The following is a 25,084-nucleotide window of genomic DNA, read 5'->3' as shown; positions in this document are numbered from 1 at the left end:
ACAGCTGACCTTACAGAAATAAAGACTGTAAAGGAATGCTATGAACAGCTGCATGCCAAAAATTAGTAACGGAGGTGAAATGAACAAACTCCTAAGAAGACAAAAGCTACCAAAACTGACTCAAGAAAAACACAGACAATCGGAGTAGACCCACAGAACAACGAAGAGACCGGATTAGTCACAAAGACGCTGCCTGCTGCCTCGGCGGCTCCGTCTCAGCTCCTCCAGACCCTCCCAGATCCCCACGACTGGAATGCTGGATCTCGTGCTGTGGCCCCACCAGCACCGGGGACTTTATTCCTTTTACTCCATCGTATTCCCAGGTCCCACAGGCGCTGGGGACTTTGCTTATTTTATTCTATCATATTCTCTCTGTTGTTGAGAATGGGCAGTTCCTATCGGTCCATCTCTGAGTTCACGAACGCACTCCTCTGTCACCTCCATTCTGCTGCTGACCTAATCCGTTAACTTTTTCTTTCCATTATTGCCAGGCCGTGACTACACTTTCTGTCTTCCCAGCTACTGCTTCCCTAGTCCTTTGCTGGGGAGTGTCGGCATTTTGGGGATGTGCTTCCTTAGCTCCAAGTCTGGGATAGAAGAGGTAGACGAGGAAACCTGGGCAGCTCCCCGCCACGCTGTTCTGAGGCCCAAGGCCTGGCTTCCACCCCACAGAGGCTCGCTGTGCTCATTCCATAGATAATGTCCGGGGCTCTTCGTTATACTTAACAGAAGGATCAAAGAAAATGTGTCAACTCTATCTTCCTGCAAACAGAGGTGCTGGCTGCTCTTTGGCATCGCTCATTCAGCCAATGCTGATTTGGAACGTCCTATGTGCCGTGTGCTGTCATAGGGGCTGCCCTGAGACACTTAGCTTCACAATCACGTGTGACTCGCACTGTCGGCTGCTGAGAACCACAGAAGAGCTCTCAGCACACGGGGGCTCCATCCGACCCCCGCACTGAGACACCACCCGCCACAGCAGGACTTCCTGAAGCCTGAGCTAAAGCATCCCGAGTTCCTGTCGGAAAAAGCTCAGGGCTGTCAGGAGGATTTGCCCTTGGTTCTACCACACCTGACAACAGGCGCCTGCCCTGCCTCCCCTTCCTAGCGCAATTACTTGGGAAAATCCGAGGTGACAATTGTGAATCCTTCCTCGGTCCCTTGGAGACACACATGCCCGCACCTCCTACAGCTCCGGGATGTCCTTCTCAAGGACCGAGAGCCACCCCTTTCGAACGTCATCATCAGGAAGACAGGCCAGTCTCCCGGTCTGGGGCTGGGGAGGGGGAGCAGGAGCCCGTCCCTGCCAGCCCTGACCTGCCAGCTCGTAGCAGAGTCGGCTCATCACATTCAAGCTACCCAACCCTCTTGCTGCTTTCTGTAATTTTTCACTTCCCTGACTCCACTTGGGCACCTGCTCCCCACACTCCTTTTAAAATGCCTGGTCACATCTGCACAAACCTGAAAGGAGCTCAGCTCTGTCCCCTGCTGTCAGCAGCAACTGAATAAAGTCTGTCTTCTCCACTTTAACTTACATCCAGCTGCGTACACCTTTGACATGGGTCACAACTGACACTCAACATGAGCTGAATTCAACCAGATGAAGAAGAGCTTTGAAGGCATACCATCAAATGACAGGTCACTAAACCCTCTCTTTGCCCGAGGAGAGCAGGAAACTCCACAAGACAGTCTCACTTCCACCCTGCAAAAACGTCAACTCTCACCACGGTAGCCCACAGTGGGGGAGGGATACTGAACACAGAACTCACTCTGGTACCTGCTTTGGCCTGACCACGCTGCACCCAGCTCCCTGCAGCACCTCCTGCTCTGTTCTGGAGAGGCGAGCAGAGCCCGCGTCCTACCCAGCCAAGGCCAGAGAGAACTAGCTCCCCGGGAAAGCAGCAAGGGACCATCCAAGAAAGACTCAGACATGCACAGACACACATGCACAACGCACACAGGCACAAATGCACGCACACACATGTACACAGACACATATATGCACATGCACACACACGGACACAGACACACATGCACACAGATGCACGCACACATGTACACAGACACATATGCACACACAGATGGACACAGACAGGCACACACACACAGATGCACGCACACACATGTACACAGACACGCACATGCACACACACGGGCACACAGATACACATGCACACAGATACACACAGGCACACAGATGCACACACGCACACAGACACACACACACATGCACACAGACGGACACAGGCACACACACACAGATGCACACACAAACGTACACAGACGCACATGCACACACACACAGAGACACAGACAGGCACACAGACACGCACAGACACATGCAGACAGGCACAAGGGCACGCACATGGATGCACATGGCATACCTGACTACCACCTACCTTTTCACACTCCAGCCACCCCCAAACCCTGGGTTTTAGACTTTGCAGCTAAAATACATCCAATGATGGTATCAATGTTCATTCGTTCATTTCTTCATTCAGCAAATACTTGGTGATATGGTTTGGATGTTTGTTTCCTCCAAATCTCGGTTGAAATGTTTCCCAAAGATGGAGGTGGGGCCTTGTGGGAGGTGTTGGATTATGAGGGCGGATCCCTCACAAATGGCCCAGGGCCCTCCCCTGGGTGAGGAGTGTTGTTGAAAAGAGTCTGGAACCTCCAGCGTCTCGCTTGCTCCTGCTCTGGCCATGTGACCTGCCTGCTCCTCCTCCTCCTTCTGCCATGATCAGAAGCTTCCTGGTGCCTCAGCAGAAGCAGATGCCAGCGCTATGCTTCCTGTACAGTCTGCAGAATGACCCAGCCTCAGGTATTCCTTTATAGAGACACAAGAACGGACTAACACACCCGAGGAGCCTTCACACACGCACACGTCCACGTCCACATCAAGGCAGTGCTGCTGAGGGCCAGAGGACGCTGCCACCAGCTGACTCCATGAAACTGAAAGTTACCTTCCTCAAGGAGGACGGGCTTCCGGAAAACACAGCCCTGCACTTAGAAACTTCAGACCCTGCTCTCTAGTCTCTCTATTTATAAAATTGCTTATGCGAAGATATTTCCACACGTAATGCGTTCCATTACGCAGTGTAAGGTGGGGCCTGAATGGAGAACATTCCAGTCAGCCACATAGACACTTCAGGAAATGCAAGAAAACGACCCTGCCGCTGACTTTCGAACGTGTCTGCGTCCACGGCCCTGTCCCATCGGAGGGCGCAGGGTAAATACACAACCCTGCGTTCCTCTCCTTCTCCCGTGGTTCCCTCCTGACAGTGCGGTGTGGCAGACACCCCTCATCCTTGGTGGCACGGCAGCATTCGCATGTAAATAGCTGGTAGACACAAGGACATGAAAGCAAGGAAGAGCTCTTTAATTAACTTTAATCCTCCGAAAATCCATGCTGCAATCTGTTCTGACAGTCCCGCACTCCTCAGGAGGCCCTCGGCACAACCTGGCATGTCCTGCGGGCTGGAGGTGGCCAGAATGGGCAGGCTTGGGAACGTGATGCTCGGGTATCTTGCCTACAAGGACGCTGGGTCATGACTGTTCTCTGGAGGCTACAGGTGCCCTGCAGAGTGGAGGCACGGGGAGAGCTTGGCAGGGCTGGGGGTCCAGACTGGTTGAGCACCTGTTTCCCACCACAAACAGCCCTGCGGAGTGCTAGCCTTTTTCTCAAGGGTGGGGGCAGCACCGCTCCATGCCTCTTGCCAAGCCCCAGGGAGCCCTGAGGCAGGGGCTTCTGCCCGTTCTCTGCTCCCAACACCCTGCACTGCCCAACATAGACATAGGCTGGGCCCAGGGCTGCTGAACAAGGCCAGGGAGGGCCGGGCTGCCGAGCCTGCCCCGAAACATGGCAGACCGCACTGTGTAGGAACAGGGTGTGGGTGGCAGCCGCGGGCTTGGGCATGACTCAAGCAAAGCTGGGTGCCTGTCACGTCAAGAGAGCACACGCACTGGACGGCGGCAGGGCCCCTAAGACGGTCATGGGCAATGATCCAGCAACCACAGCAAAGGCCTGAGAGAGAGAGGAGGAGAGGAGGGGAGACAGCAGCATGGCAGAACGAGCTGCCCAGAGCTGGTGGTCACGACGGACCGCAGGAAGGGGAGCAGCCAGCGGTCTGGAATAATGAAAATCATTCACAGCGAATGCTCACAGGACAGAGGCAGCTACTGCAAGCCGTGGTCCAAGGGTCACTCCTGCTCATTCCTCCCAACCTGTTCAGTCCACCAACAACTCTGTGAGGACGCGCCGGGACAATCCCCGCTATCTCCAGCAACGGAACTGAGACACCGATGAAAGACCTTGGCCGGGTTCCACACAGCCAACACCTGGGACCTGGATTTGAACTCACGCACTCAGGCTCCTGAGAGGACGCTCCTGCCACAAAGCATCTCAGGTGAGAGAGGCCAAAGAGAAGCCACCTGGCGCACGTGGAAGGAGGTGGGGATGCCGTGAACGCACTAGGAATAGTGCTTTAGAAACAGCAGCAGTAACTATCCCAGAGGAGCCTGCAGCATGTGTGAGATAACATGATTTCCCAAATGGTTCAGCAGCGCACAGAACCAGCACAGGGGTACGGCCGGGAGGTCTCCGTCCTGAGTACACGTGAAGCCCCCAGGCGATTGACCACACAAGCCTCTCCACTGCTCCAGCCTCGGTTTCTCTTCCTGTACAGCGAGGGCGACTCTGCACAGCCCACATGTTTCCCGCTCAGCTTTGTGGGATTCAGTGAGGATGAAAAGAACTGGAACTGTGGTCCCAGCTCAATGAGAGAGACCCCAAGAAATGGAGACCATCAGCATGGCGTAGTCCCCCAGGGCACAGACATCCTCTCAGGAGATCCTCTGCCAGTGGTGTAGACAGGGGAGCCCAGGGGAGGCAACGGCATGAACAAGAATTAATCCCCAGGCCAGGCCTGTCACCTCCCCCCTCTGATGAGCAGCAGCGACCATTCTCCTCACTTCACAGAAGCAGCAGAGGCACCAAGGGGAGCCACGCGCCAAAGCCACACAGCTGCAGAGGCACGATCTGAGTCCGGGTGCCCTGACGGCAAGCCCCAGCCTCTGATCACCTCCCAGGGCGAAGCTATTCAGCAAGGGAGCTGCTGCCACCAGGGACCAGAAAGGATATGAAAGGCTTGGGCCTCCTACCCGTCCTCCACACCCTGCTCTCCACTCCAGGCCACGAGCACCAGCCCGTGTGTCTGCGGCTGTGAATCCCTGTGAGAGCCCCCGTGTCCCTGTGAGAGTCCCCGTGTCTCTGCAGCTGTGAATCCCCATGAGAGCCCCCGTGTCCCCATGTGCCTGTGAGATTCCCTGTGAGAGCCGCCGTGTCCCCGTGAGAGTCCCTGTGAGAGCCCCCGTGTCCCTGTGAGAGCCCCCGTGTCCCCGTGAGAGGCCCTGTGAGAGCCCCCGTGTCCCTGTGAGAGCCCCCGTGTCCCCGTGAGAGGCCCTGTGTCCCCGTGAGAGGCCCCGTAAGAGCCCCCATGTCCCCGTGAGAGCCCCTGTGTCCCCGTGAGAGGCCCCTATGTCCCTGTGAGAGTCCCCGTGTCCCCGTGAGAGCGACTCCCAGCCTTCCGGCCGCTGGGTGCCCTCTCAGGTGCCTCTCATGGCCAGCCCAGCACTCTGTGTGTACACGGTGCCATCCCTCTCGGGAGCCCGCAGGAACCACACCAGTCTGGCTTACACAGAAATAAATCGTGCTTCTGTAACCAGCAATATTTCTTTAACCGGAGGTTAATAAAAATCACCGATGGAGGCTAACCAATGGATCTAATTTATTTAGAGCCTTTCCCGAAGCTGTGGATAAAGCCCTTTATTAAAGCTTAGCACAGCACCTGAGGACACCCTGGAAAAGCGACAGTCGCTTAGTGGGATTCGGAGGCTGCAGAGCAAAGTGAAAAGCCTAACAGGATTCCTTGAAGCAAGGGGAGGGCAGCGGGAGACGGGAGCCAGTGTCTCCCCTGAGGAGCCCAGCCTCAGTCAGACAGCACTTCAGAGCCCGTCCCAGGCCTTCTCTGAGCCTCAGAGCACATGGTGAGCCCCAAGTAGTCGTTAAATCCAAACGTTCTGCCGAGGACCCCACATGGGGCCAAGCCACCATCCCTAGAAGACATGGCACACACCTCCTGTGCCAGGGGGTCACCACAGCCCTGCTCCTCGAAGGCCTGCCCGTGACAGAGGTGGCAGTGGAGGTCCTGTAAGGGAAGGACTTCCCGGGGAAGGCCGCCTGAGTGCTGCAGTGGACACCTTGGCTGCCTCTGCGGAGTCAAGGAGGGTCCCATGCAAGCCCCAGGCCGAGCCCTGCAATCAGTGCCTCTCCTGGGATGCAGGTGGGGGCACAGGCACCACGCCCTAGGTGCGCTGAAGCCCCGTCCTTCCTGCAGTGGAAGGCCCCTCCCTTTCCAGGCCTGCACTCACAGGTACCCTACGTCCCTGTCCTCAGCTGGAAGGCAGCGCAGGCCGGTAAGATCGCCTTTCAATGTGCGCATAAATACAAGACCCCTTTCAGCTACCAAAGGCCCCCACAACCTCAGGGCTGGCCAGCTAGCCAGGAAACCCATGCTGTTCTCCTCCTCCCAGGCCCAGAGCCTATGCCCACCCACCCCTCCCCTCCAGACAGGCTGTGGCTGGGGCACTGTCCATGAAATGATGTAGAAACACAGAAGCTCACTTAAAAATTCTAGTCTAAAAGAGTTAAAAACTGTGGAACGGGGAAGTTCAGGAACTGTACAGATTCTATTTCTGGAGACTGAACTCTGTGTGTGGCGATCGTCTCCTCAGCTGCTAAATCAGATCCAGATCAGAAGCAACACAAACCCTGCCTCACCCGCCTGCCCGACACTGAGCCGTGATGACGTCTGGAGCAGGAAAGGGGTGAGCGCTGCCGGCCTGTGCCCAAGGGGCCCACATTCAACCCAGGGCGGGAAAAGAGGCGGGTCCTTCCCAGAGTCTGTCCCCACTGAAGATTCTGGAAGCTCCTAGGTGGAGGGCTAGACCTCGCCCAGACAGGAGCCTCGGCTCAGAGGAGGAAGAGAAGCGCTCCCCGTGCCCACACGCACAATGCCCGGCCCCATCCCAGGTGCCACTTCTGTGCCACACGCTGTGCACACAGCACCCCCTGGGCTGAGCGCAGCCACTCACAGACGACAGAGGAAACTGGAGGATCGCAATGAATGGCCACCAGCGCGCACATCCGTGCCCCAACGCCACCTCCCGGGCTGAACTCGAAGCTGTGTACTGCGTGCCACCCTCCTGAGCAGTCTTCGGCTAAGGCCCTCCCTTCCCAAATTCTCAGGTTCTACAAGTAAATGTCTCTTCTCTGTTCACCCCAGCTCCACAGGGCTGCCAATGAGCTGACCTCAGGCAAAGCAGGCAGCGAGAATTCTGGAAAGGAACCCAGAGGCACCACTGCTCTGAGCCGCAGCTGTACGATGAGCTGCAGAATGGACAGTCCCTGGGACGCGGCTGCAAACCCACGGGCACGAGGAAACCCGGGGGACCTGTCTGCAGACCATGCTGATGATTGCTTCCGTCTGGGAGAACCTCCCCTCCTCCCCTTGGTGTTTTATTGGGGGCAGTTTAGCTGTTTATGAGTGAAGTTAACCAAAAGAATATTAACTCCATTCCACACTCCCTGCATCTGACTGTTTTCCATTTGATGATGGATGATGTTTAATACCTCCCTGTCTGAGCACACTCTGGGTCTGTAAATACAGATTCTGCTTTATTGCTGTTTAATAACTATCACAATGGCTGGGGCTGGCCTTGTCTACTGGGCTTAATGTTCCATGAGGGTCTCATGGGAAAAGGAGCCAAACTGCATAAAAGAATCGGCGTTCCAGAAAGGCAGACACAGATGAACACACATGTGCGCACACAGCACTCACACCATCCATACATGTGCACGCACACAGAGCTCACACCACACACGTATGCACAGTCACATGCTCACATGCACACACACAGCTCATACAGCACAGACATGCACTCACACACATGCACTCACGTGCACACAGCGCACTCTGCAGACGCACACACACACACACGTGCACAGAGAGCAGACTCCGCAGACACGCACGCACTCACGTGCACTCACGTGCGCACAGAGAACGGACTCCGCAGACACGCGTGCACTCACACACGTGCACACACGTGCGCACAGAGAGCGGACTCCGCAGACACGCGCGCACTCACACACGTGCACACACGTGCGCACAGAGAGCGGACTCCGCAGACACGCGTGCACTCACACACGTGCACACACGTGCGCACAGAGAGTGGACTCCGCAGACACGTGCGCACTCACACACGTGCACTCTGCACAGAGAGCGGACTCCACAGACACACGCGCACTCACACACGTTCACACACGTGCGCACAGAGAGCGGACTCCGCAGATACATGCACACTCACACACGTGCACTCACGTGCACAGAGAGCGGACTCCGCAGACACGCGCACTCACACACGTGCACTCATGTGCGCAGAGAGCGGAATCCGTAGACACACGCACTCACACACGTGCACTCACGTGCGCAGAGAGCACACGGACTCCACAGACATGCACTCACACACGTGCACTCACGTGCACACAGCGGATTCCGCAGACACACGCGCACTCACACACATGCACTCACGTGCGCAGAGAGCGGACTCCGCAGACCACACACACGTGCACTCACGTGCACACAGAGCGGACTCCAGAGACACATGCGCACTCACACACGTGCACTCTGCGCACAGAGAGCAGACTCTGCAGACACATGCACACTCACGTGCACTCACCTGTGCAGAGAGAGCAGACTCCACAGACACATACACTCATATGTGCAGAGACAGCAGACTCCGCAGACACATGCACACTCACACACGTGCACTCGTGCGCACAGAGAGCGGACTCCGCAGACACATGCGCACTCACACACGTGCACTCGTGCGCACAGAGAGCGGACTCCGCAGACACATGCGCACTCACACACGTGCACTCTGCAGAGAGCGGACTCCGCAGACACATGCACACTCACACACGTGCACTCACGTATGCATGGAGAGCAGACTGCAGACACATGCACACACACATGTGCAATCACGTGCACCCAGCTCACCAGTACAAATACATGCACACTCACGCACACATGTGCACAGTTCACAGACGTGCACACTCACATGATCACATGTGCACACAGAACTCACAGCACAACATACATGCGCACACAAGTACACACGTATGGACACACACATACACAGCACTCAACACAGATATGCACATACAGCTCCTACACAGAACTCATGCAGCACAGACACGTACACAGGAATGCTCGTGTGCACGCAGGCACACTGAGCACCAACACAGGTGTGTTCGTGAACACCCAGGTGCACACGTGTGCACACTGACGCACACGTGCACTCTCAGACACCATGCTCCAGCACCCCAGTCAGGCAGTGGGGTGGGTGTAGAGGGACTCGGGCTGGGAATTCTACCTGTTCACCTGGGCAAGCTCCTTCACTTCATCCAACAACAAATTCCTGTCGCACAAACATGGGATTTCCAAATCCAAGCTCAGAATTCTCCAAATGATTTTTAAGTGAGATTATCAGAGGTATGTCAATGAAATGAGAAGTTACTCTGATGAATGCCAGCAGTGACCGGTATACATCGAATGCCCACTCACTCCCGATCCCATGCCAGGTATTTAACATACAATTTGTTAGGAAATAAATTTGATGAATGGTAATAAGTAGCAACCACACAGCATAAGGCCTGGCACAGGGCAGGCAGGTGGTTTAGCTGGGCAGCTGACTCTGCTGTATCTCGTTTGAAAAACGCAGTCTTGTTCCCATGTTAATGACTGGGAGGGGCTGTCCCATAGGATGCTGAGTGATGGCCAAAAAGTCCCCCACCGCCCCTCTGTGAAGAACCTCCTTCAAGATGGACGCAGAAAACCGCACTCGGCTGAACGAAGCTGTGCTGGGAGCCTCCCAAGCCTGGCTGGGCCCCCTGTGCAACACCCCTCCAGCTTCGGGTGCCCTCCCCACTCCACAGTGACTCGCAAGCCGCCACTCCCACTTCCCCAAGCCAGCGCTAGTCCTCCTCGAGGCAAAGAGTCGTGCCAATCATCACACTTGCCTATGTCCAGCCAATGACCGCGTCAACCATGCTGCCATTTTTATCCGGGTCCCATCTTGCTTTTAAGGTGATTTTGTGTAGCAGGGTGACTTTTAGGAACACACATCACCTTAGAATAGAACTAACCATATGTTTGTTGAGTGAGTTGATGATGAACTACCTCACACACATATTTGAACATTACAATTTAAAAATATTTTCAGAGCATTCCCTCATGGAATCTGTGAATCGGCTCTGTGTGCAGACGGGGTGAGGTGTGCATACTTCATTCTTCCAGAGAGGAAGCAAAGGCGAAGAGAGTTAAAGGGCGCTGGCACCAGGCACAAGGGAGAGAGTGACAGAGTTCAGGTTCTAACTTGGGTTTTCTGATTCCAGCTCCTAGGCTTCCTCCCCCTAGGAGAGAGGTGGCCTCAGGCCACCACCTCCCTTCCCAGTGCCCTGCCCAGGGCCAGACCCTCTCCCTGCACAGTGGGGACCCCCAGTCCATGGCCTCTGCTGACTCCGAGCCGACTCAGCAGGTGGCTCATGCCCACCATGGGTGGCAAAAGGCTCGGGGCAGCTCAACAGTTCACGGGCCTTCTAATGTTACTCAAGAAGCTTAGTTTAAAAACACACAGATTTTCAAAGAGGTAGCAGGAGGAAGGACTCACCTAGTCCGGCCGTGGGCCTCCTGCAGAAGCAAGGTCTGTGCCTGGGCCTCATGGACACCTGGGTCCAGCGGCGCCCCCATGTCTTGCTGGAGGGCAGCAGCCACCCGAAGGGCACTGGGCACTGCCTGGCGTGGGCGGCCAGATTCACTTCGTCAGCACCAGCGTCCTGGAGGACCATCAAGCACTGCAATTCCCGGGACACCTCGCCCACTGTCTGTGGGCACCAGACCACAGGTTCACAAGGCACCTCACCCAACATCTGTGGGCACCAGACCACACATTCACAGGGCTCCTCACCCAACATAAGGGCACCAGACCACACGTTCAGTTGACAAGGAACCTCACCCAGCATCTGCAGGCATCACCACCCCTTCCATCCGTTGCACTCCTACAAGAGCTAAGCCAGGTATGAGGCCAGACCAGAAACCAGAGACCTGGATGGAACCTCACGCACCTGCTGCAAGCAGGGAATCCCTCAGCCAGTGCCTCAGACCCATGTCCACACCCACACAGGCAGACAGAAGCACCAGGCTGAGGGTGGTGAGCCAGGGGGTCCCTGGGCCGCCTCCACTCTGGCTGGTGTCAGGCTGTGGCTAGATCTTTCTGGCAGCTCCCTTGAAGCACCCACAGAACCATGGAGACCACAAGTCAACGGTGGCCTATCGCTGGCGTGGAGAAAGCCCAGAGCCTCCACACCTCTGCCTCTGAGGCCAGGGACATCTCCCAGGACCATGGACACAGGGACCCAGGCACCCGCCCAGACTGTGGTACACGGAACTTCCAAGGCTCTTGAGTGTGCCGTGACACCAAGGAAAACTGAAGGGGCAGAGGCCGCCGAGCAAGAGCCCAGTACCCCGACTGCTGCCCGGCCGTCAGCAGTCCACCCACCTGAGCCCCACAGGCCAGGGGCAGACACACCTGTGCGGAGCGGCCAGGTGAGGCAGCCTGTCACCTTTAACATCTCTGAATGTCTCCAGGAGGGGCCTGGAGATGGTTCAGACACCACCACCAGGATGCTGCGGCTATTTTTAGCGGAAAAACTCAAGAGGCTTCCTTGGCAGGGAATCATGCCTTTGAGCATGACCATCAATTTTCACCTGCAGCTAACTTCCTTTCCTTTCAAGATCAAGGTTATTCAAAGATGTGGATTTCTTCGAAATTGAGTTTAAAAAGAGAATGTTTCTCTACCAAACACGAGAGGAGACTTTTAAAGCACAAAGAAAGACAATGTCAGGCCAAAGCAAGCCTGGGTAGTCAGGACAAGGTTCCGGGCCTGGTCCCTCCAGCCCCTCCCAGACACGCTGCAGGCTCTGCCTGTGTCCCCCAAGGCCAGGCTGAAGCCACCTGTGCCGGCTGGATGAGGCCTGGCCTAGGCACTGGAGATGCCTCCCTGGGCTCCTCTCAATCCTCGGTCTCTCTGTTATAAGCCTCCAAAGCCGAGGGGGCCTGGGAATTCCAGAGCCTCTCTCCTAGGCAGGACACTCCAGGTTTCTCATTCATAACCCACATGGTGCTGTGGGAGCCTCGGCCTACGGGACAGAAGGGGCTCCTGGGGTCTGGATGAAGTGGTGGCGAGGGGGGTGCTGACCTCGGCCTTCAGGAAGACCCACGTGGCTCAGCAGGCAAGATCTGAGACGTTTCAATGTGGCATGTTAGAAACTCACAATTCAGAAAAGCCCAAGAACAAGACATGGAAACTGCACATGAAGACTGGGCTTTCCCTGTGCCTGCGGGTTCACCCTGCTGTCCCCGACCTCTCCCACCAGCTGCCCTGTGCCCGCCGGGTCACCTTGCTGTCCCTGCCAGGTCACCTTGCTGTCCCCCACCCACCCCACCAGCTGCCCTGTGCCTGCTGGGTCACCTTACTGTCCACGCCCCCCCTAACCCCGACCAGCTGCCTGGGGCCCCTGAGGGCTTCTCAGAGCCATGGACGAGCTGAGCAGCAGGTGCCATGTCAGGCTACACCACATGGGGTGTCACACGCTGATTTCACTGGGAAGCCTTTTGTTAGGAGTACTCCGAGGGCAGGCATCCTCTGGGAAGCGTGTTGGGAATGGATGTTTACAGGGGCGTCAGGCAGGGAAACAGCCAGTGGAAAGACAACCACTCATGCAGAGTCAACACCTGTGCACCCCCTGCACGCAATGGAGGAGCCGCCGGCAGGCTGAGACCCACGCTCCACACACATCAGAGAGGAGGGGCTGGCCTTAGGGAAGCGAGAGCAGGAGCAGGGTGACCAGGGACAAGGGCAGAACCCTATCGTCCTCGCCACTTGCACGGCCACAGCCCGGCCACAGCCCCGCCACAGCCGCCCGTGGCATGATTCCAGATGCCAACAGGCTTCCCTGGCCCCTTCATGTGAGCAACAGAGCACAGGCAGAGCCCCAGGCCTGCTGACGCCAAGCCCAACCTGCCGCCACCGCAGCTGCAAACAACCTCAGGAAGACCGCACGGACACAACGCCCAACAGACAGCAAACGACAGCCCAGGAGGGCACCGGACAGCTCACTAGGGCCCAGGCACAGCAGGCAGGGACGGCACCGGACAGCTCACTGGGGCCTACGGATACAGCGACAACCCTACTTACATTTATCTTTATAAGTCCTTATATCTTAGAAATAAACAGACGTGTTCCTTATTGGCCACAGGCCAAACATATCCTTTTTATACAAATACGCACATATCAGTGTGCAAATTCCACAGTCTTTACAAAGCGGTACACCATCAAAACAAACCTGGAGCAAGCAGCTGGGATGCAGCTATGGCAGCTGGCATGGGCATGGCCCTGGTGTCACAGACTGCTGTCCGGAGCAGAGGAACCGGGAGGGAGCTGGGGCCCCAGCCTGGAGCATGGGGGAGGGAGGCACTGGGCCTCCAGGACCATGGGAGGAAAGGAAGCCACATGTCCCCAGCAGGACATGTTGGAGGAGGAAATCCAGAAGGGAGATCTGCCCCAAGTCCCGTGACAGCAGAGGCTCCTCCACCAGCCTGAGGAGGGAAGGGGTAGGTGCTGCCTCCAGTGCCTGCGTCTGAAGACCGAGCCGTCCCTGCCCCAGCATCTGCTCCCAGCCACTGCCCTCCTTCCTGCTCTGCCACTGACAGCTACACCTCTTGCAACTTTCATTGTTGGGAAACTGAAAAGCAAGTAACGCCCTTTCTACATTGCTGACATTAGCTCAGGCATCAGAAACAGAAGCCTTGGTATCTGCCACTCAGCAGCAGCCCCTTCCTGAAAACCGGTGGGTTTGGAGGCAGCCGGAATGGGCAGCAGCAGCCGTGGCCTCAGCAGCTGGGGGCAGCGTCACAGGCCCCATGCACGTGGTGCTGCAGAGGCCCATGCGGAGGGTGAGGCTGGGACCAAGAGTCCTCTGGGCAGGGGCACAGCACAGGACAGGTGAGGCAGAGGCAGGAGACCTGCTCCCTGGCCACTCCGAAGGTCTCAGCATCTCCTGCAGGTGAAGGAGTCCAATATTTGCCAGGCATTTACTGAGTGCCTGCTGTATGCAAGGAACCGTGCCGGCCGCTGGTGAACAAGGGAGAAAAGGGCCTGCCTGGATGTCGTGAACCAGACGCCGGGGATGAGCTGGGTTCTGAGGAGAGACATTGTGTGAAGGCCCCAAGGCCCTGGCGGGTGGCAGCAAAGCAACAGGGAAGCAGAGGAGGCTGCAAAGGTGGGGCCTGTCTTCCCTGCATGGCACGTTCCAGCCAGGGCCTGGGGACATGGGTTATGGGGGTACCCCAGGCCAACAAGGTATGGGGGCAGAGACAGATCCTGGGTGAAGCCAGGGAGCCTGTGACCCAAGTCCTGCATTCTGGGCTGCAGCTATCAGTAGGCTCTTGGGACCGAGTTCTCCAAGTGTGATTTGCCACCACGAAGTGGACACAGGCCATCACTCCTCAAAAAAGAAAGCAGACCTGGCTTCTACAGTGCTCCAGGGGCACCCGAGTCTAGCCACCCTCAACACGGAGACCCGAGACAGCTTTGTCTCAGTGACACCATCCAGAAATGTCCTCATCGGGGTTTCTGATGACACACCTGCCACCAGCACCTGCAGGGGGAGGCAGGGCCGGAGGGGTCAGGGCTGCACCCAGGCGCCCGCAGACAGGGCACTCCCACCAGGGCCAGAGCCCACGAGCACTGCTGCTCCCAGCCCACCTTCCCCAACACAGTGGTGTGGCCGTCACCTCAAATCTCCCTGAAAGGGCCAGGAGTTCCACAGTCTCACCTGCAACTGTCCAGAAAGTCCCATCCATGGGCAGGTAGGGGCAGGACTGTGGTCTTTTCAAGGAGCCAAGAGTAAAGATGGGGTGACCTGAATCCAGTGGCACGCAGCCTCCAAACTCCGTGTACCTGAGGCCGAGAGGGAGGGTGGGCGTACGCGGAGGGCCCGGGCTGGTGGAAGCCGCCCACATCCCACAGCCCCATCTTAAGAACCATCTTCGCACTGGAGAGGGATAAAAGGTATTTTGTTTTGACTTCGCTGTATTTCCTAAAACTGCTTTTCTCCCTGGGACTTTTTTTCTGCCACAGCCAGGTCCAGCTGCCCTCTCGGAGGGAGAGTGCGGCAGAGTCTGTAACAAGGCTGGCTTTCTAATAACCGTGCAAACGGCACTGTCCCATAACAAAGCGGACGTTCTTTCCTAAACGGATATAATAGAAATGTCGGTCTAGAAAGGGAATGTGAAAGGGCGATATATTAACACCTAGAAAGTAAATTCCAAAGCCGAGAGGACCCTGCTTATCTGTAGAGGGAAGGGGCCATCTCACTGAGCAGAGCAAACACTAACCTGGAAGGCGGGCTGGCCAGCGTCTCAGGGCCCCTCCTGCAGACTTCCCACCAATCCAGGTGTATGTGGAACGATGTGCTTTAAGTAAGAACAAAACGGTCTGAAGCTGAACTTGAGCTGCGCTCGGCTGGGCCGCACCCTCACGGTGATGGGAGAGCGGGGAGCACATGCTGTACTCAGGGCAGCTCCTTGGATATCCCCAGAGGCTGAAGCCCAGGAGAGAAGACGGGCTGCACGGGTCACAACAGCAGGAGGCGCTGAGGAGTGGGGCCGGGACCCAGGGACAACGGTAGGGCCCGAACGCCATCTGTCCTGTGTACAGGTACACAGTGCAAAGCTTGTCACAAAGGGCGGCGACAGAGGAGACAGAGGAAGCAGGGCCGAGCCTCCTTCCAGGCACTAGGCAGGCAGCACAGTAAGGGGGCACGTGCCACGACAGCACCAGGCAGAGGCACGCCACAAACCCTTACAGAAAGCAGGGCGTGAAGGAGCACACACCAGAATGTGTGTCCTCTGGGGGGCAGACAGCGAGGACAGCAGAGGGAGGTGGGGGTGAGCCAGGCCTAGGGCCAGTCAGTGGCATCCACATCAGCTGTGTGACCCGGCCCCTGTGGTCCACATCACAGAGCATGGTCCAGGCCTCTACCACCCGACAGAATTGGCCTGGAGCAGCACAGGAGCACCACCGGGGAGCTGGTGAGATGTGGGGACCGTAGGCTGCACCCCAGAGCTACCAAGTCACACTCAGATTTCTGCCATCTCTACAAAAACACAAAAGAATTAGATAGACATCCTGGTGGCACCTGCAGTCCCAGCTACTCAGGAGGCTGAGGCAGGAGGATCACCTGAACCTGGGGTGTCGAGGCTGCAGTGAGCCAAGACCGCACTACTGCACTCCAGACTGGCTGACAGAGACAGACTTTGTCTCAAAAAAAAAAAAAAAAAAAAATCTAGGGCCAGGCACAGTGGCTCACACCTGTAATCCCAGCACTTTGGGAAGTCGAAGTGGGTGGATCATCTGAGGTCAGGAGTTCGAGACCAGCCTGGCCAATATGGCAAAACCCCGTCTCGAAAATACAAAAATTAACTGGGCGTGGTGGCGCGCGCCTGTAATCCCAGCTACTCGGGAGGCTGAGGCAGGAGAATTGCTTGAACCCAGGAGGCAGAGGCTGCAGTGAGCCGAGATCCTGCCATGGCACTGCAGCCTGGGTGAGAGGGCAAAACTCCGTCTCAAAAAAAAAAAAAACCCCACAAACCTAGCATCAAGGCTAGCCACATGGCCTGGGCAGACTCTCTATGCCACTCTTAAGCCTCGGTTTGCTGGGTTAACACGGGGCCACAGAGCTGACCCCCACGCCTAGGCGGGTGCCACAGGAAGCATGACTGTCTGAGACAAGGCCCTACAGGGTCACAGAGAATGATGCCTTCCAGACGACACAGCAGGTACTGGGTGTTACAAATACTCCCTTCGGTGCTACCTAAGACCAAAAATGTTCAGTATCGAAAAACGAAGCCTCAGACCTAAAGAGGGGTGTGGAGAGGAGGAGACGGCGATCAGAGGCCGCGGGGGGCTTGCTCAGCCTCTTCTGCGGGAGGGATGGAAGTCCTGTGCTCTGCTCTAGGGGAAGAGGGCTAGATCCCACATCCTGAGGGGAGGGAGAAGCACAGAGCCAGATTTAGGCTCCCACGGGGCGGAGGCAGAAACCACAGAACGGCTATCCAGGAAAGATACGTACAAGGCTGGCTCCAGGACCCATGCGCCAAGCGACCCAGGGGACACCCATGTGAACAAGGGCGGTGCTCACCTCGAACCAATGCCCACCATGGCGCTCCCACAGGCTCCCACCCAGCGCCCATTATCACGGAGGGGAGAAGGACAAGTCCCACTCAACACTAGAACCAGGACAAGGAGTTGGTGTGGCTCCAAGGGGCAGCCCGGGGGACCGTTGTAGGGCCACAGAAACCTACACAGGCAGCCGATCACGGAGAGGAACACAGGCTGCGCTAATGCCGAAGCCCCTGGTCTTCCCACCACCACCTACAGCATTGCCACACGGAAGCCAGGGAGACACAGGACCTCGCTCCACCACCTTCCCAACTACCTGTGCAGCTATCATCACAGCAAACCAAACCCCTCCCTGGTCTAGCACAGCAGATGGACTCGGCTCTCCCTGCAGTGACTTTCTGGGCTCAGCAAGGTCACCTATTCAAAGGCTTCACGCCTCCCACACATCCCTGGCACAGGACCCTACAGTGCCCCACACATCCCCGGCCCAGGACCCTACAGTGCCCCACACATCCCCGGCACAGGACCCTACAGTGCCCCACACATCCCCGGCACAGGACCCTACAGTGCCCCACACATCCCCAGCCCAGGACCCTACAGTGCCCCATGTTCTTCACAGCAGCGATCCCGGCACAGGACCCTACAGTGCCCCACGTTCTTCACAGCAGCGATCCTGGCACGGACCCTACAGTGCCCCACACATCCCGGTACAGGACCCTTCACAGCAGTGATCCTGGCACAGGACCCTACAGTGCCCCACGTTCTTCACAGCAGCGATCCTGGCACGGACCCTACAGTGCCCCACACATCCCGGTACAGGACCCTTCACAGCAGTGATCCTGGCACAGGACTCTACAGTGCCCCACGTTCTTCACAGCAGTGATCACCGCCTCAACACGACTGCTACCTGCCCCACCTAGAGAGAGGCCCTTGAGCTCCCAGTCTGCTGTGCAGTTCCCTGCTGTTTTCCACAGCAGCTAAACGTGCCAGGCTCACAGGAGACGCACAGTAAGAATCTGGGGAATGGCCGGGCAGGTGCCTCATGCCTGTAATCCCAGTACGTTGGGAAGCCAAGGCGGGGAGATCACTTGAGGTGAGAAGTTCCAGGCCAACATGGCGAAATCCATCTCTGCTAAAAACACAAAGAATTAGCCGGGCACAGTGGTGTGCACCTATAGTCCCAGCTACTCAGAGGCTGAGGTGGGAGAATTGCTTGCACCTGGGAGGCAGAGGTTGCAGTGAGCCGATATCACGCCACTGCACTCCAGCCTGGACAACAGAACCAGACTCCATTCCCCCCGCCTCCCAAAAAAAAAAAAAGAAGTAGAACTTGGGGAGTGAAAAATTAATGATCAAGTAAGTGAACCGAGTCTGGGTTTCTCCTTTTCAATCCCTTTTCAACTTGCCAATTCACCTGTATTATATGCTCTGAACGTGCTAAATCCTGCTCGAAGGCCAGGCTTTCTAAGTCCAGAGAGAATGTCAGAAAGTATTTTGAACTGAACAGTAACAAAAACAACCCACATCACAATGTATGGGGTAGGCCTTCGTGATGAAGACTCTTAGAAAAGCACAAGTAGAAGAGGATTTCATTAATTCAGTAAAGAGTATCACACAGAACATCCAGCACACACCGCGCTGACTGATGGACTACCGGAGCGGCCGCCACAGCCTGAAGGAGACGAGGTGCCTACTGTCATCATTCCTCCATGACACTGCACCTGGAGGAAAGTGCATGGAGAGGCGCAGGGCTGGAGAGGGAGCGTGGGCAGAGGAGAGGAGAGGCTCAGGGCTGGAAAGGGAGCGTGGCCAGGAGAGAGGAGAAGCGTGGGGCTGGAGAGGGAGCGTGGCCAGGGGAGAGGAGAGGCGCGGGGCTGGAGAGGGAGCGTGGCCAGGGGAGAGGAGAGGCGCGGGGCTGGAGAGGGAGCGTGGCCAGGGGAGAGGAGAGGCGCGGGGCTGGAGAGGGAGCGTGGCCAGGGGAGAGGAGAGGCGCGGGGCTGGAGAGGGAGCGTGGCCAGGGGAGAGGAGAGGCGCGGGGCTGGAGAGGGAGCGTGGCCAGGGGAGAGGAGAGGCGCGGGGCTGGAGAGGGAGCGTGGCCAGGGGAGAGGAGAGGCGCGGGGCTGGAGAGGGAGCGTGGCCAGGGGAGAGGAGAGGCGCGGGGCTGGAGAGGGAGCGTGGCCAGGGGAGAGGAGAGGCGTGGGGCTGGAGAGGGAGCGTGGCCAGGGGAGAGGAGAGGCGCGGGGCTGGAGAGGGAGCGTGGCCAGGGGAGAGGAGAGGTGTGGGGCTGGAGAGGGAGCGTGGCCAGGGGAGAGGAGAGGTGTGGGGCTGGAGAGGGAGCGTGGCCAGGGGAGAGGAGAGGCGCGGGGCTGGAGAGGGAGCGTGGCCAGGAGAGAGGAGAGGTGCGGGGCTGGAGAAGAGGAGAGACGCAGGGCTGGCAGGAAATCGTAGCCAGGGGAGAGGAGAGGTGCTGGGCTGGAGAGGGAGCATGGCCAGGGGAGAGGAGCAGTGCAGGGCTGGAGAGGGAGCGTGGCCAGGGGAGACGAGAGGTGTGGGGCTGGAGGAGAGGCGAGGCGTGGGGCTGGAGGAGAGGAGAGGCACAGAGCTGGCAGGCAAGCCTGGCCAGGGGAGAGGAGAGACGCGCGGCTGGAGGAGAGGAGAGGCATGGGGCTGGCGGGAAAGCGTGGCCAGGGGAGAGCAGAGGTGCGGGGCTGGAGAGGGAGCATGGCTAGGGGGAGGGGAGAGGAGCGGCGCAGGGCTGGAGAGGGAGTGTGGCCAGGGGAGAGGAGAGGCGTGGGGCTGGCCGGGAAGCATGGCCAGGGGAGAGGAGAGGCGTGGGGCTGGCAGGGAAGCGTGGCCTGGGGAGAGGAGAGGCGTGGGGCTGGCAGGGAAGCGTGGCCAGGGGAGAGGAGAGGCGTGGGGCTGGCAGGAAAGCGTGGCCAGGGGAGAGGAGAGGCACGGCGCTGGCAGGGAAGTGTGGCCGGCATCTCTCAGAAAGTATGAGTGTGCATGTCAAACATCAGCATCAGAGCGAGGTTGTCAGGTGCAGGGTCAATGTGAAGGACCCACTGGTACATCCACAGGCCAGGAACACACACACAGATGATGAAAGTCCAAGAAGACAATATTAAAACTGCATCTAACATTCAAATACATAGGGCAGAAAGTCTAATGACATGTAAGACATCTACCCTAAAATCCATCAAACTTGCTGAGAGAAATTAAAGGCCATCAGGGTAAATGGTGGAATACATGGCATTCACAGTTCAGGAGATACGCTGACGCCGAGACACGCTGACGCCGAGATACACTAATGCTGCGTTTCACCTGGACACAAGGAAACACTGGAAGGAGGAGGCAAGGACAACAACATGGAATCGTAAACAAATTTAAAAAAGAGCCCATGGAACACACCAGAAAGCCCTGAAGGGGACGGCCAGAAGGGGTCCCCGGGCTACGGCCGTGGCATCGCCACACGTGTGATAGAGGCTGCCAGATCAACAGCATGTTTCACAGAACAAAAGCAGCAACATGTAAAAGGTAAACAATAAAGTGTTTAGAAGGAAACCACTGAGTATCTTCACAACTTTGGGAGACAAAGATTGTTTAATCATAGCTCAAAAGCACCAGCATCAGCAAAAATCGGTGAGCTGGACTGCACGAACATCATCAACAGCGAAATTCTGAGAGTGAAAACGCAAACCACAGACTACGAGAAGATAACTAAACACGTTTCGTCAACAAAAGACTTTCATATCCAGAGTAAAGAACTACAACTCAGTAAGAAAAAGGCAAACAATATTTAAAGGCCCAGGCCAGACGCAGTGGCTCACGCCTGTAATCCCAACACTTCTGGAGGCTAAGGCAGGCGGATCACGAGGTCAGGAGTTCGAGACCAGCCTAACCAACACGGTGAGACCCCGTCTCTACTAAAAATACAAAACTTAGCTGGGTGTGGTGGCACGTGCCTGTAGTCCCAGCTACTCACGAGGCTGAGGCAGGAGAATTGCTTGAACCCAGGAGACAGAGGTGACAGTGAGTCTAGATCAAGCCATTGCACTCCAGCCTGGGAAACGGAGCGAGGCTCCATCTCAAAAAATAATAATAAAATTAAAACAAAATAAAAGCCCAAAGGGGACAGGAACAGAAAGCCTGTCCAGGTGCCCTCAGGAGTCGGTATCCAACTGGCCAGTGAGTATTTAAAAAGGGGGCTCAGCTTCACCAAGCCTCAGGAAAGTCAAAACAACAGCTTTGGAGTACAGGCCCCCACCAGGGAGAAGACCAAAGGCCGGAGGTGAGGGCCTGGAGGGACCAGCACTGTCCACACCCCAGGAGGAATGCCGCCTGGCACAGTAACTGGCGGGGGTGGCAGCCCCGGGAACTGACCCTATGTCACACCTGGGCGTCCCCAGCACAAGGGTGCCCAGGGGATCACCAGACGTTACGCACGGGTAGAAACGTCCACATCGGCAAGAGTCAACACCCCCATGCTGGAAACTATCCCATGTCGGGTACAGCCAAGCGTATTTTAAAAAGTGGTATTTTTATACAATGGAAAACTTTAACAGAGTAATTAAGAGAAATCGACAAATCTCAGCTATGCACAACACACGACTCTCACAAAGATAATGTATAATGGAAGCCAGGCACAAAAGAGTACACGTATGTGATTCCGTTATGTGAGGCTTAAAAACAGGGAAGTAGGCCGGGCGCAGTGGCTCACGCCTGTAATCCCAGCACTTTGGTAGGCCGAGGCAGGCAGATCACCTGAGGTCAGGAGTTCAGGACCAGCCTGGCCAACATGGCGGAACCCAGTCTCTATAAAAACAAAAAAATATTAGCTGGGCGTGGTGGTGGATACCTGTAAACCCAGCTACTCAGGAGGCTGAGGCAAGAGAATGGCTTGAACCCAGGAGACGGCGGTTGCAGTGAGCTGAAATCGCGCCACTGCACTCCAGCCCGGGTGACAGAGCGAGACTCTGTCTCAAAAAAAAAAAAAAAAAAAAAGAAAGAAAGAAAAAAACAGGGAACTGAAGGCTGGCCACGGTGGCTCAAGTCTGTAATCCCAGAACTTTGGGATTGGGAGGCCAAGGCGGGGGGATCGTGAAGTCAGGAATTTGAGACCAACTCAGCCAACATGGTGAAACCCCGTCGTTACTAAAAATACAAAAATTAGCTGGGCATGGTGGTACACACCTATAATCCCAGCTACTCGAGAGGCTGAGGCAGGAGAATTGCTTGAACCCAGGAGGCAGAGGCTGCAGTGAGCCGAAATCGCACCACTGCACTCCAGCCTGGACAACAAAGAAAGACTGTCTTTAAAAAAAAAGAAAAAGAAAAAGAAAAACACAGCGAAGTGAAGTGAGGGAGCGGCTGGAACCGGGCATGAGGGTCTGGCTGGGGTTGCTAACTACCTGCTCCTCTATCTGTCCTGTGTCTGTAATTTATGCACACTGAACTACACCACGGAGACTACTGAGAACAAGCCTCCTGAGGCGGGGCTGGGCCACACCCACTCTGCAGCACCCACCACGTGAGGGCAAAACTGGAACCCCTCACACGTCAGGTCACTAAACCGTGACTCACTCCCTCTGCACGGCAGCACCACAGCAGCGAAAAGGAACACGCTGCATTCCCAGGGACGAAGGTCAAAAGGATAATGTTAAAATAAAAACAAAAAGAAGCCACAGAAGCGTGGGTCTATGTATAGAAAACATAAAAATGGGAAAAGCTGAGCAATGATTAAAGATGCACATCCATGATGAACCTGGAAAGAAAAATGAGGGAAGGGCTGCTCCACACCTAGAGCAGGGCTCTGTCTGACAGAGGTTGTTCTGCTTCTTACGCCAGGACTGAGACACAGAACCTGCTGCATGCTTTGAGCTGTACGTATATGTTCTATATGATCTCTGCACACGCCATGTGTTTCATGAGAACACTGAAAAGAACGACGGGAGGACTGAGAGTGAGCGGAGTCCTGGGCCCCGGGGAGTGCCTGACTCCGCGTCCTCGATCCAGGTTGTGCCGGATCCCAGGACTTAAACAGACACCATCAGGGGAGATCGGGGCTTGGAAGCAAGAGCAAGCCAACAAAAAGTGGCGCTCAGCTGAAGGAACAGTGGCCTTGTCTGTGGCTGGGACAGGCATGAGCTACGTTAACCTTGTTGGGGTGGTCTCCAAAGTGGAAACTGCCCAAGTTGTATAAACACAAAATAAGTAACAGCACTTGCCTCTGCTCCATGTCCCTTCTACCCACACGTCCTACGGAAGCAAAACCATGCATCAGGTGTGTCTCCACCGTGCTATTCCAGGACAGATGAAAATAACCTGTTCAAAAATAAAAACACTCCAGCAACGTGGGCGCATTTCTAAATCGCTGCGCAGCCTGAGCACGGTGCCAGCGAGGCCCTGTCCTCTGCCGGTGTGCACCACGCCTACCTTTGCTGTGGCCAGGGCACGGCCACCAGGACATACTCCTTCAGGACCCACGGGCCACTCTGACCCTGAGCACCTGTGGCCTCAGCTCCCTCAGGGCAGCCAGCCTCCCTCTGCTCTGCCCTCAGCACACACGATCCTGCAGAGGAGAAGGGACACAGTCAGGAGGAAATGGAAGGGTCTCCTCAAAGCACAGGCCTGGGAGAGTCCCAGCAAGGACTGCGCTGCCTCCTAAGATGGACCAGAACGGGGCCCGGAGCCCCTCCTGTAACAGGCTCCAGCACAGCATCCTGGGCACAGAAATGACCCCCAAGAAGAGAGGAAATCCCGGCAGAGTCCACTGAGAACATGCGCAGGGGTCCCTGAGCTAAGCCTGCCTCCCCTGCCCCCGATTCCCTTGGGAAGGGGCCACAGCATGGGGAGGGAGCCTTAGGAGGTAGCTCTGGCCCCTGTAAGAGGCTGGGATGGCTCAGACTCACAAGAGCTGCCTCTGGGCCAGGAACATAGCAGGAAGAGAGCAGCATCTCCCAGGAGGCCAAAGGCTTCTCCCAGGAGGACAGCAGCTTCTCCCATAGGATGCCAGATTCTCCCGGGAGGATGGCGGCTTCTCCTGGGAATATGGCGGCTTCTCCCAGGACGGAAACTTCTCCCAGGAGGACAGCGGCTTCTCCCAGAGGATGGCAGCTTCTCCTGGGAATATGGTGGCTTCTCCCAGGATGGAAACTTCTCCCAGGAGGACAGCGGCTTCTCCCGGGAAGACAGTGGCTGCTCATGGGAGGACAGAGGCTTCTCCCAGGGGGATGGTGGCTTCTTCCAGGAGGACGGTGGCTGCTCATGGGAGGTCAGAGGCTTCTTCCAGGAGGACAGAGGGTTCTCAAAGGAGGACAGAGGCTTCTCCCAGGACTCTCTTCTGGATGTGAGGCAGGAAGAACATGGAAGTCCTCTGAGGGGTCCCCTGTACTTCCTGCCTTCTGCCCCTATTTGATTGTTTCTTGAAGAGCAGCAGCCCCGCCCTCCTGGACCCAGTCTCCATCTGCCTTCAGCTGTCTCCTGATCTGCCTTCAGCTGTCTCCTGGACGCATCTGGCCTAAACTGCACCCAGCAGATACAGACACCAGCTCCCCACACTCTCCCATCGCTGAGGGCGGCAGCTGTGTCCAGGGTCCCAGCCCTCTCGTTAAAGCTCATCTGCTCCCAATCCCACAGCAGGCCCAGCCACGTTGGTTTTGAGACCGTGGATCGTCAGGAATGTTTGTGGAGGATTTTTTGATTGACAAAGGGAACTTT

At 56.6% G+C, this 25,084-nt stretch overlaps 2 protein-coding genes across 13 annotated transcripts in view; both read right to left on the bottom strand.

Moving 5' to 3' along the window:
• The window catches only part of LOC105483405 (mitotic arrest deficient 1 like 1), a 419,765-nt gene that overhangs the window by 225,555 nt on the left and 169,126 nt on the right, over positions 1–25,084 (bottom strand). The window contains exons 1-2 of one of the 12 annotated variants that reach the window (XM_011744277.3): positions 15,580–15,657; positions 15,018–15,142 (exon numbers count right to left, since the gene is read on the bottom strand). The exons of 10 other annotated variants lie outside the window; for them this stretch is intronic. In XM_011744277.3, the coding sequence (XP_011742579.2) occupies positions 15,018–15,041 (24 nt within the window). In that variant the 5' untranslated portion in view covers positions 15,042–15,142; positions 15,580–15,657. Of the gene's footprint in view, positions 1–2,399; positions 3,712–15,017; positions 15,143–15,579; positions 15,658–25,084 lie in introns of those variants that run through there. One more of the 12 variants, XM_011744278.3, reaches the window with a different exon arrangement.
• On the bottom strand, positions 15,664–23,928 carry LOC112426992 (uncharacterized). The gene is made up of 2 exons (XM_024793301.2): positions 23,801–23,928; positions 15,664–23,689 (listed from the first exon to the last, which is right to left on the bottom strand). Exon 2 carries the CDS (start codon positions 20,174–20,176, stop codon positions 19,016–19,018), a length of 1,161 nt encoding a protein of 386 aa, XP_024649069.2. The 5' UTR covers positions 20,177–23,689; positions 23,801–23,928; the 3' UTR covers positions 15,664–19,015.

This window comes from Macaca nemestrina, chromosome 4 (assembly GCF_043159975.1).
Source record: "Macaca nemestrina isolate mMacNem1 chromosome 4, mMacNem.hap1, whole genome shotgun sequence".
NCBI classification, from domain to species: domain Eukaryota; kingdom Metazoa; phylum Chordata; class Mammalia; order Primates; family Cercopithecidae; genus Macaca; species Macaca nemestrina.
The sequence above is the reverse complement of the archived record's forward strand: the minus strand, read 5'-3'. Positions and strand labels throughout refer to the sequence as shown.

Excerpts from the sequence above, each read along its gene's own strand:
- LOC112426992 (XM_024793301.2), bottom strand. The coding sequence starts at position 20,176 with ATGCTTCCCGGCCAGCCCCACGCCTCTCCTCTCCCCTGGCCACACTCC.